Raw genomic sequence first — 13,074 nt, 5'->3', positions numbered from 1 at the left:
TGTTTATTTATTTTTAATTTTTAATATAATTCTCCCGTTTTAAACTTTCCTATACCACTGTAATCTATCGTCCACTCAATCGCACTTAAATTTTAAGTTAGCAGCGAGAAGGAGAGAGTGCCGTGGAGAATCATAACGTAATAAGGAACCTGAATGGGAGAGCAACGAGGATGGATAACGGAGAGTGTTGGCCAAAAAGAGTGGGCATTACGGTTAGACGTGGGGACAGTGGGACGTGGGGTCTTAGCAACGTAACCGAAACTGCAACTGAAATGCTGCGCAAACAACTTTGAACGTCAATTTGTCAACCTGGAGCGAGAATTGAATGCAAAAAGCTTTGCGCGCCACATCGCTGACGTTGAGAGTCGTTTGCCCTGACGCAGTCGACGTCAATTTTTGGGCGGTTTATAATGCTTTATAGTCACGCTGCAATTGGTGTAATTGGGTGCTAGCACACGCTATTAAAATAGGCAATTAAAAGCACGTCCATGGGCCAAGGAAATCGGATTAATTTAATTAAAAACTGAATAAAATCCAGTGCTGAGCAACTATATATTTTCATTTACATTATTTTTAAACTTTTCCAACACTGCCCCCAACTTATGTATGTATGTAGGGTGCAACTGTATGTCCTCCAAGCCGATCACCCCACGAGGTGCATGAAAATGTCAGCTTATTGCCCGTTATCGTAGGTGCGGCAAACACGTCGCTGCCACGGTCGACGTCGCCTGCGACGCCAACTGCGACAGCGACACAGCCTGATAATGAGCCGTTAAGGTGGGCACTAAAAAAGAAGAAGCACAAGTCGAAGAAGCGAAAGCTTCCGCAATGCAAAACAGCTGTGGCGCGCTGGAGAGAGAGCGGGCGCAGGGGGAGCTCGGGCACAGGTGACAGACAGAGATGGAGCGATTGTGCAAGGGGGAAATGCAAAAGTGATAAGAAGAGAAGTCCGCTACAAGGCGCTCCAATTATCAGTGTATGTGTGTGTGTCTGTGTGCAATTTTTACACTTCTGAGTGTTAAAAGTGTGACATCGAAATTCGGAGAATTTTTTACCTTTATTCGCACGTGGCTTAGGACACGCAATATCCCACTATGACATAAATAAAGATGCACTCAAAAAAAAGACAAAATGTTAAGGTGACAGGAGGAGGTTAAGAAAACAAAATTCTGCCTACGTGAGAAACAGCACTCTATACCTTACCCTACCACACACTCTCCGTACTCTTGGCCCTGTCACTCATAGGCAAAATAAAGGTCGAACTTTTAAGTACTCTTTCGGAAAAAAAATCTAAGAAATTTTAGAATCTTTTTCTATTACCACTACCGATTTGGTTTCAACCATTAATGGGTTAGTGCATTTTAATGTTTGGCATTGCGATCTTCAATGAGAATTCCGAATGCACTATATTAGGGTATTTCGAATAAAAAATAACAACAACAACAAGGCATATACCCAAAAGCGTCCAAATTCGCCGTGAAATGCAATTCCTTTTTCGATTCTTTTTCTGTTATTTTGCTGATTCGCTAAATTTGTTACCGTGTTTTTGAGCTTTTTTTGTATTTGTTTTTGGTTTATTATTTTGTATTTTTTTTTTTTTTTTTTGCTTTGTCCAACAACAGCACCAGCAGCAACAACAACTACAGTGGCAACGATAACAACTTCTCAGCCGTGCTGATGAGAGAAGTGCGAGAGCTTGTGGGCGGTGTAGAGCGGTGGGGAGGGGCGGAAGAATGAGAGGACCAGGCAGCGACAGCGGCAACAATATTTACAGCTTTAGCTGCCAAAGCACAGTGGGGCGAGTGATAAGGGTCAGGTGTGGGGCGATACGAGAGCCACAAGTGTTAAGAAGTATTTTAATTAAAATTAATCTTTAATTTTAAAAATTTGTTAAAATAAAGACCTCATTTAGTTATAATAATTATTTATTCATAAACCCCTACTTGCAACATGCCAACTGCAACTGCCACACTGTACCGTTGCCATTTATAAATAGACTGTGCCCAGATGTTGTTGGTGTGTGAGGTTGGTTGTGTGCCTCCAGCATCTCTCATGGCCGCCGATGATGTTGGCAGCCGTTGCCACATGCGCACACCGATCGGCCCCACTGTGCAACGTGTGGCTGTTGACGACAGCAACAGCGGCAGCAGCACCAGCAGCAACAGCAACGATCGCCAAGTCGCGACACGAGCAAATCGAAAAAGGTGTGCTGCTTAGTGGTAGCGGGGGAGCAGAAGCAAGTGACGAACTTACGGCCAACAGCAGCAGCAACAACAACAAGAACAACAACAGAAGCAACCGGCCCGTTTGGAGCAGCGCGCATGCCACACACAGTTTAAATATGTGAAATTAGTACAAATCGTGATTTCAACAGCGAACGACGAGCGACGAACGAGCGTCGACGAAGTGGCGACAAAAAAAAAAACACCACGACGGAGCAGCAGCAGCAGCAGCAGCAACACCATCCGCAGCAGCAACAGCAACACTAGATCTAGTAGTAGCCATAATACCAATAATAATAACAACAACAACAACAGTTGCAATCACTTCAAGAGCAACTCCACCAACCAACCAACAACAACAACAAGAGGAGAAGCAGAAGCAACATTGAAAAACCATACCACAAGCAATTACAACAACAACAACAACTACACCATTAACCACAAAACAGCAAGAATAACAATAACAATAATTTCAACAACACTCCAACAACAACATGCAATAAAAACAACTGATAGCAAATAGAAACGCCAGCACCACCACCAGCGGCAGCAGCAGCAACACCACCACCACCACCACCAGCAACAACAACAAAGGCTGCCATTATCAGACAAGCAACAACAGGTCGCGCAAAAAGCAAAAAAAAACAGAAATAAAAGCCCGCCTGCTGCAGCACTCACACCATCGAAACAAACAAAAAAAAAAAAAAAACAGAAAGAGAAGAGCGGGTGTGAGAGAGGGAGCGAGCCGCACACCTTTACGTTGATTTTGGACGAAGCTACGTAGCTCGGTATAGCGCACTGGCGCTCTCACTCCCTCTCTCTCGCACAAAGTGCAGCTGAGCTGGCCGCCGCCGCTGCCGCCGCCGTCACACTTGCCGCTGCTGCCACAACCCAACGCTCGCCTCTGCCGCCAACCGCCAGTCGAAAGTCAAAAGCAACGTGTTGTGGACGCTTTTTTCGTCGCGTTGCCGTTGCGTTGCGTTCGCTTTTCAGCCTGCGGCCTCCCTCTCTCTCTCTTCCTCCTACCACCACCACCGACACCGCCACCGCCAGCACCAGCACCACCCACAAAACGCACCACCACCTTCCTCCCCCCCCATTTCGGGAAACTTTCACCAGCATGTCCAGCAGCGCAGCCGCAGCGCAGTTCAAGCTCGATGCCAACTCCAATGCCATAGCGTTGATTGCCTCAGATGTTGCCTCTGCTACAGCGCTGCCCCTGCCGCTGCCGACGTCGTCCCCACCAAATGCAGCAGCAACGCCAGCGGATCGCATCGAATGGTCCCGCTCGACGATCCTTAGCTTCATCGAGGACTATCGCCGGCAGCGCGTGCTCTGGGATCCCAACACCAAGGGCTACCACATTAAGCAGACCAAGTACGAGGCCCTCAAGCTCCTCAGCTCCAAGTACGGCACGGAGATCCGCTCCATCCGCTCCAAGATCAAGTCGCTGCGCAGCTCCTTCCACCGCGAGCACGGCAAAGTCCTCAGCGGGCGCAGCCGCGGCGTCCACTACCAGCCCATGTGGTTCGCCTACGAGGCGATACGATTCATTCTGGATGGGGAGCGCGATCAGGTGACCCCTGACCGGGACAACGACCAGGAAACGGAGCCCGACGAGAAGCTGGCCCTGATGCACAGCCTGGATCTGGAGCAACTGAAGGTGGACGGGCAGCAGAAAGTAATCATAGACCGGGGGCGGGACTCTATGGACCAGCAGCACGAGGAGCTGGCCGCCCGCTTTGCCGCCACAGTGGCCGCTGTGGCAGCTGCCGCTGCAGCCGCCAATGCCAGGGACCGGGAGCGGGAAACGGACCCCGCCGACGTCGATGGTGATATGGACCTGGAGGCGGGCGATCTCGAGGAGGCAGCTGGAGCTGGTACTCGGCCCGAATCCTCCTCAGCGGCTGTGGTAAGACCATGAGGCCTAAACCGCCCATTTTTTGACTTTTCATACATATGTATTTTGCATGCGACAGTCTCTTGTTATTGTTGTTGTCTTTGTTTTCTTTTGCTTCTCATTTTCGTGGAGCTTTGCATGCGCGGCTGCTAGAGTGTGAGTGTGAGTGTGAGTGGTTTGACTTGTTTTGCGGCAGCAGGCAGCACACGCGCTGCTGTCGCTGTCGCCGCTGTCTAGCGGTTCGTCAGCAGCAGCAGCGGCGCAACTGGTGGCGCACAGTGGGCCGTAATTGGAATTAGAAGCTGTTTTTCTAGGTTATGTTTAGTGCAAGCTATTAAAATGAAGCTTAAAAAAAAGTAGTGCTTATGTAATTGTCATATGGGTCGTATACTTAATTTTCTTATCACGAATACGAACCTTTTCTTAATCATTTGTTCTCCCAAGACCACAATGAACTTTTATCTTCCTCAGAACATCATTTTTTTATTAAATATTCAATAAGAAAGTAGATAACAAGAGTGATTATGTAATTGGCTTAGGTGGCGTATACGTAATTTCCAACACGTGCTTAGGGATTGAACAAATCAAATTATTTACAATATTTTTTTAAATTTAATCATATAAAAAACAATTCAAAGAAAACTGCAAATAACAAAAGTTCTACATTTTTGAAGCCAACAGTTTCGGCTTACCTGTCGTATGAGTAATATGTTATGTACGGGCTCCGAAATGTAGGCTACATTTTTTGAAAATATTATTTTTTTAATTTTTATTAGGTTTGTTAGTGTTCTTAAAAGATTTCACATAAATAAGTGTAAAATGTAAACTAAAAATATTTAAAGCTGACAAATAGGGCTAACAGGTCGTATGAGTAATATGTTATGCAACGGCCCCGAAATGTAGGCAATATTTTTTTAAAGTACTATTTTTTGCTTTTTGTTAGTTTTGATAGTGTTTTTAAGGCGATTTACATATAAAAGTGTGTAATATAAAATGTAATATAAATATAAAAATATTAAAAGCTGTCAATAGGGAATACAGGACGTAAGGTTATTTTTTTCAGCAAGTAATTTAAAGCAAGTAGGAAAGACTTTTTAAAGAAAATATTGTTGTAAGTAATGTGTAAGTATAAGTGAAATTAAGATGTATACAAAATTGTTTTAAACATTTGGTTTTATTAAGAACTGTTAAGAACTGTACAGATAGCTGGGGCATACGTGTCGTATACGTGATATTTCCTTTATGTAGGCAGCCCTGTTTAAAACTTTTTTTTTTCCTTTAATAAATTTTTTTTTTTTTAAATGGTTTTAAAAAAGTGTATAAAATTGATTAACTAACAGTATTAATAAATAAATGTTAGCTTTATATACATATTAATTTATATAAGTATCTTTTTAGAAATATAAAATATTTCATATCAAACACCATTATTAGTAACTAATTTAATGACCCACTGTGCCCACTGCTAGCTCAATGTTATTGCGTTGCGCTTGATAAGCCAGTATTGGTGTTAGTATGCCATTGTGTGTGTGTCAACTGGCTTTGATTTGCGCTGCCGCTTCTGCTGCGACCATTTAATATATGTACGCTCTAACAGCCATATACATACATACATACATATATCTATAATGCATACAGATGTGTGTTGTTGCATCAGCCGTAGAAATCGGCAGCAGCCCCACGTTTTGCACCGACCCTGCCCCTAGGCCACACCCCGCCCACTCTGCCCCTCGCATATGTATATAGCCCGCCCCCGAAACAGCAGCAGCAGCAGCAGCAACCGCTCCAATATAGCAAGTTGCTGGATTGCGTTTTGTTATTGCTGCTTCGTTTCGTTCGCTCATTCGGTTTCCATTTGATTCTCTCCCGAAAGAGAGTACGGGCAATATGGGCAGAAGCTCCCCCCATCGTGGGGGAAGAGCTTTCCCCTTGGAGCTTTGCTGGGCTTAGCTTGGCGCCTAGTAACGGACTTGATCGCTTCTTTTTTTAAGATATTTGCTAATTTGTGATATTTATTTAAACCAATCTATAAAAAGTCCAATAATTTCGACCTAAAATATTATTTTTAAGAGTATTTTTGATTCGGTTATTTTCTTAAGAATATTTCTTATATTATTGCTCGTGTGTTGTTGGCCGTCTCGCGTCTGTCTGCTGGTTCTGTCCACCCGTTGGTCCACTTCGGTGTTGACTTTGGCTGCCACTCCCCGCCTCACCTTGCCCCACCGTGACTAATTTAATCGCCAGCAGCCCGACTCGGCTTGAGTATTTTTATTTTTTTTTTATTATTATTCTAATTTGTTTTCTATTTCTTCTCGCGTTTCTCGCTTTTTTTTTGCGTCTGTCCACTATTATTATTATTTGTATTTTTTTTTATTTTATTATTTGTCTGGCAAATTCTCAACACTAGCATAATTGTTTGTTTTTTTTTTTTTGTATTCTGCGGTCTTTGCTAATTTTATATATATATTTTTTTTGTTCGATATTTCGCAGACACGTTCCTCTTCCGATTTGGATGGCGAAAATTACTGCAATATCAGCGCCGAAGATGTGAAAACCGAAATTGTAAGTACCCGCCGTTGATTGTTATCGCTTTTTAATTAATTTGACAGGTTGAAGAGGTTTTTTTTTCTAAAGATAATTTAACAGTTTTTTTTAGTAATAATAATTTGTGGGTATTTTTTGTGGATTAACTGACATGGGCTTAATTATAAAAAACTTAAAAAAAAAAAACCAAATCTTTGCAAAAAATGCAGTTACCAGTTTCTAGTTACAAACTCTAAACCCCCTCTATGAGATAAGATTTCCGGTTGATAATTCCACTTAATTGATAAGCAAAACTGCATATTTTTTTTGTAACTAACTCGATTCGATGACGAATCTAATCATTCGTAGACGTCATAAACCTGAACATTGACCATTGAAAGTTTATAATTACTGAAGGTCAGTGCTGTTGCCATGGGAGATATAATACATCCGTATATCTTCCCCCCGATAAGCAGTCAAAGTCAGTGAATCATTTCGAATTTGGAATTAGAAAATTAATTTATATTTTAAGACAATTTTGCTTCAGACTGGGGGGCTATGCCCGCAATGCAATGGGGGTCTTATCGCGACACTTTCCAGCTCTAGACTCTAGGGTCTAGACACCTTAGACTCGATTGTTTGTCTACTAATATAGACAATAATATATAGACGATGGGCATCTGGTAAATAGTTGATGAAATAACAGGTCGATGATTTCGTCAGTCGTTTGTACTATAAATGTATCATCGCGATTATAAATTTAAAATCAAAACAGGTTCCGGTTTTTTTTTACTGACGGGCCCATCTTTGCGGAAAATAAACAATCCGAGCTGATGAAATGTTTAGCAGATCTTACCCGAAGGGCAACGGAAGACCTCATCCTTCTTCAAAATGTTGAAAAATTTCAAGTGAGAAAAATAATTAAGGGCGGGCAGTCAGTCAGTTGTTTTTTTGCAAGCCGGATATATGGTTTTTTGGCTTTCAAACCACATACTTGCTTAATTTATTGTATCTTTAGCCCATTTTATATTTTCTTCGTTTTTCTTTTCTTTTTTTTTTATATTATTTCAACCCATCAGATCGAACACGAATCGGATCTGGGGATGCTGGAGCGGCGAACGTGCACGCCGTCGCCCATAAATTACTACAAGCCGACGGATCTGACCTACAACCACCGCAAACGTAAGGCGCTGCCGATGGACGAGTGCGGCAGCGGTGGGGGTAGTGTCGGAGGTGGCATGGGGGGTGTGGAACATGTTGTGGGCGCCCTGACATTGACGCCGATCAAGGCGGGAGGAGGCGTGCCGTCGGTGGGCGGATCCACCGGGCAGCAGATGAACCACAGCCAGCTCGCATTTCAGGCGCTGCAACAGCACTTTAACCACAGCCACAGCCACAGCCTGAGCATTAGCCATTGCAACGGGCAGGGGCAGAATCACCACAACAGCCACACTCATAACCACAACCACCAGCATCAGCATCAGCTTCAGCAGTCGTTGCAACTGCAGCAGCAACAGCAACAACAACAACATTCCAGTAACATGGCACAAAAACGTGATCGTGATCGTGATCTCTCAACGTCGGCAACGTCAGGCACTACCAATAATACCAACAACAACAACAATAATACTAGCAATAACAACACCAGCAACACCACCAGCCCCACATCCCTGGATGCAACGCCAATGTCCAGTGCTTGCACCACGCCTCCCAAACCACTCAACGGGGGCGGCGGCCTGAGTGCCAATCATGTGGACGAGTACGGCGTATTCGGGGAGTATGTGGCCATCACCATTCGTAAGCTGAAGACATCCAAGTCGAAGATAGTGGTGAAGCACTTGATCAACAATCTGCTGTACGAGGCCGAGCTGGGAAAGTACGATCATGGTATACCGGCCACCAAGGAGCCACCGCAGCTCTACAAGATGCAATAGTATAACTAACTAAACAATTTTTAGGGAAATATTAGCCAGGTTAGGAGGAACTCCTAAGCCAAAACTACAGAGTTATAAGTGAGAGACACCAAGAACGCACTAGTCAGCAAAGCAACAATGGGTCGCGAAACCAGAGCCAACAATTCTAAGCCTTCTAAGTGGGGGGAGGGAAGCATTTCATTCAGGGACAAAGACCATATAAGTACTTTATATCTTTATACAAATGTATGTAAAACAAATAATAATATATATATATATGAAACGATATCAGTGAGAAAGGATCCAAGAAGTCAGTCAACAAATCAAAAAAAAAGAAAGGAGTGCAAAAAGGAGTTGAAACAAACATACCATTAATTAAATTGAATTAATTATAAATGCTTTACGTTACCCATTTATACATATACGTATGTAATCTAATTTTTATTTTTTATTTTTTGAAATAATGATTATTGTTTTTTTGATTTCACCAACGTTATATATACTATATTATATATTTTTGATTTTTCGTTTTATTAGTAATTTTTGGCAATAACACTTTGAACTCAGGTGCCTTTATTTTTTTAGTCAATTAAGCCTTGTTATCTTATGCATAAAAACCCTACAAAAAAAAAAAAACAAATAAATGAAGCCGTAATAACATGTAAATTTAATTAAAATTTTTATCGCATATGTATGCATAATCCTTACCATGTAAATAGTCTAAAAAAAACAAAATGTTAAACATAGTGAGAGAATAATGAAACATGAAATGTGCAAATCTTAATTTTTGTTATGCATAACTAAATTTGATCGAGCTGTGCTGATTGCTCCAAATAAAAATGCAGAAATGTTGAATTTCATTTTGAAAATGATTCAGTGTGGTTGTTTTTTTATTATGAATGGATATTTAGAATCGTAATAATATCACTTATTACGCCTTATTGTGACTGAAATCCTTATTGAGTAAGCCCGATTGTGTGGCTCACGGTATTGCCCAATTATTCCAACTGGGGGCCCAGAACAATGAGGCTCGTTGTTTCGCCTTCAATGTGATTATTCATATTCATACTGGATGGATGTATTCGAGTCGAGGGTCTTGTCCATAAATCACAAACGCTCTCAACTGTATCAAAGAACTAGGCAATCATTAATTGCTAAATAAACAATTCAAAAAATACTATATACATTCAGGAAAAGCGATAATAATTCATTTATCTTTTATGGCACGGCCTAAGAAAATTTTACTTTTTCGGGCCATAAACCCTTGGGATTCTAGGCCTATAGTTACGGCTTTCGATCTTTGATTCAAAATATTTATTTATATATATTTTAGTGACTTGAGCAGCTCTGACGCAAATTGAATAATCAATTCAAAACAAATATGCATTCGCTATTAACAACATTTAAAATTCTGCTAAAATCGGTTACAGAAATAGGTGTGTGGTAATCCCAACTCAATAAAATCAATAAAATAAAATAATTGTACATTAAATGTATTTGCCAAGTAAACAGTATAACTTTTGTGATAAATTACAGCCCAAACAGCTTGTTTGTTTGAAAAACAGATGATAAAGTGTTAAAATTGATAAATGGAGCACTACAATAGTGGTGCCTAATCCCATTGATCCCGGCATTGACGTAGGTTTTCAGTCTCGAAAAGAAAAGCAAAACCACCCACGGCTTTTAGCTGATCAAAGAAAAGCCTAAGCCCAGCACAAATATTTGTATTTGACTTTAGTCCAGTACGTAAATAAATAACTGAATGTGACAGCGTTTGGAAATAGGTTATTTAAGGTCATTGGGTATCATCTGGTGAAGTAATCTGGTGGTAGAAGAAAGCATTCCCCTGCAGCTTTAAGAAGTCGCCCAACTGTCTGAAAGTGCAGATTAAGCCTCATCCAATTATAGCTCATTCCAAAGGTTCTATATGCGGATGTGGCATAGATATTTCAACAGCTCTTGCTATTTCTTTTAAAGAAACAAGAAACTCTACTAATATCAAATAAAAAATTGTAAGTACATTTCGTGTTCCACAAAGAGAGTTCGTATCTTGTCTACAATTTTATCTGCAACTGCGAGTAATCATGGCAAGCAAATATCAATCATGTTCGTGTACACAGAACATATATACTTAAAGCGAGATATACAGACCCGATATTTGTTTTGAGATATAGACGTCGACATCCCCCAAGTTCAGTTCGTAGAATTCGCCCAGTTTTTCTACGAAATCAACGTACGCTGCCATTCGATCGTCTGCCAGTGGGTCTCTGCTTTTTACTTGTCAGTGGCGTCCAACTGCCATGGGGGGCTCTGAAAAGGGGTTTTAGCAAAAAAAATAAAAAATAAAGAAAATGGAAAAAAATTGGCATGGTGCTTGCCATCTGGAAATGACGCAATGTTTTTGAAAACACATCAACACCCATGTTGACGGTTGTCGTTGTTGCCGCCAAGCTTTTTTGTTTTGTTCGTTGGGTTTCGTTTCGATTCGCTTGGCAAAATCAACAGAAAAAACAACAAAAACAACAATGCCGATTACAATTGTTAATCTATATAGTATATATAATCATACATATGTACATAATATGGACACGACTACACCAAGTAAACTAATGATAAATTCTAGTCGCGAACTAAACTCTAAATGGATCTGACAGATGCACTGGAAAATAAGATTAAATGTTTGGGGAGTATATGTTACAGTATGTTATAGAGAAAAGCATAATATTGTGATATGAAATGATATAAAGGATATGATAAGATATAATATGATGTGATAAGATATGATATGATCCTAGGATAAACTACGACGTGATAGGATATGATATGGCAGGATAAGATAGGGTGTGATATGATATGATAATAATATTTATATAAAATATTAAAAGTTAAATTATATTATATTATAATATTTAATACTCTATATTACTCTATATTAAATTAAATAGAGTCCCTACTGACAAGAAATGTTCTTAAAAAGAAACCATCTCTAATTTAAAGACAATTCTTCATATTTGTAGCTCCCAGATACAATATTATTTTCTCTGATTTAAAAAATATTCATAATATCCAAAATCAGAACCCTTAATGATAAGAAATGTTCCTAAACAAATCTATAATTTTAAGATATATTTTTATAGATACTTTTTCTAATAACCCCTAGATACAATATCATTTTTCTCAGTACCCTTACTAATACCAAACTTAGAAAACAACTTGGGCCTTAAATTTTGTTGTTTTCTTTGTGGTTTTTGTTGTTTTTACAACAATTGTTGCTGTTGTTGCACTGGCAATACTGTTATTTACAAATACTGCTGGTGTTGCCTTTGTTGCCTCGGTTCGTGCTGTTTTTTTCTTTGTTAATGTTGCTGCCATTTTCTCTTTCCTGGCCCGAGTATATTGGCTTTGGGCCTTTCAGGCCAAACAACCTATAGGCTGTATGGTAGTTGCTGTCGATGTTGGCTATAATAGCTGCTGGTGTTGCTGGTGTAGCTGCTTCTATTACTGCTCCTGTTGTTTTCGCTTAATGTTGCTGTTGTTCCTGATAGTGTTGCTGATGTTTTTCTCCTTCTATTTCTGCTGTTAATATTTTTGTTTTTTTTTTTTTGTTTTTTTGCAACCAACTCTTATCTTCCTGCTTTACTACATCTGTTAATAATTCTGTTATTGTCTTGTTGCTGTTGGTCTTTGTTGTTTTTGTAGCTGGTGTTGGTCTTATTGTTGGTGTTGTTGCTGCTGCTGTGGGGGCCCCATGTCAGCAATCAACAGTTTGCCATAAATTATTTTTGCAAAATGCTCACGCTCCAATGCGACCCCAGGGAGTCGGCACACATACACACTCCATAATGCATATATATACCGAATGATAAGCTGCGAAACATACATATATATATACGTTGAGAATATATATATATATTATGGTCCCATTGCGATTGTCGCGCAATCGAGCATTGAGCAAGTCCCCGAACAACCCCAACCATCCGCCCCAAACCCCATTTTCCTACGCTCCATTGTGCGCATTGCCTCTAAGAATATATATAGTATATGTTTATATATATATGTATATATCCCCCCACTGTCTAGAGATAAAGATAATAGTTATAATAATAAGAGAAGCCAAAGCCAGAGCCAGAACCAGAACCCTGCATTTGTCACTCGAGCATTGAGTAAGGTTGGAAAGTGTTGTAAATCAATTAGGCAAAAGCCTTTGCCGCCAGCAGAGCCAGCAGAAAGTAAGGCAGCTTACTGCGTAGTACACTGAACAAAAAAAGGAGGCTTAGATAAATATTTAATGAAATTTTTATACAGAAGTACTATAAACATCTTCAAAACTTAAATTAAGACTTCTAATCTCGTGTTTTTAGTATAACTTCCTCAAAAACTCTTATTTTCTAGCTCTTTAATCAATTTTTTTCAGTGTACATTTCCTTAAAAGATAGAATAGAAGTAGGGCATGCACTGGCCTTATGATTTATGGCAAAACAAAATGCACAAATGCTGTTCGATCTGCCCGGGGATT

At 40.3% G+C, this 13,074-nt stretch overlaps 1 protein-coding gene across 1 annotated transcript; it reads left to right on the top strand.

The window, feature by feature from the left end:
* The first annotated feature begins 2,779 nt into the window (after window positions 1-2,779).
* On the top strand, window positions 2,780-9,430 carry Dyro (Dpt-YFP repressor by overexpression). Its single transcript, XM_017234634.3, has 3 exons — window positions 2,780-4,134; window positions 6,613-6,684; window positions 7,725-9,430. The coding sequence occupies exons 1-3, from the start codon at window positions 3,343-3,345 to the stop codon at window positions 8,577-8,579; spliced, it is 1,719 nt and encodes a 572-aa protein (XP_017090123.2). The 5' UTR covers window positions 2,780-3,342; the 3' UTR covers window positions 8,580-9,430.
* The last annotated feature ends 3,644 nt before the right edge of the window (window positions 9,431-13,074 follow it).

Source organism: Drosophila bipectinata, chromosome 3L, assembly GCF_030179905.1.
Source record: "Drosophila bipectinata strain 14024-0381.07 chromosome 3L, DbipHiC1v2, whole genome shotgun sequence".
NCBI lineage: Eukaryota > Metazoa > Arthropoda > Insecta > Diptera > Drosophilidae > Drosophila > Drosophila bipectinata.
The sequence above is the reverse complement of the archived record's forward strand: the minus strand, read 5'-3'. Positions and strand labels throughout refer to the sequence as shown.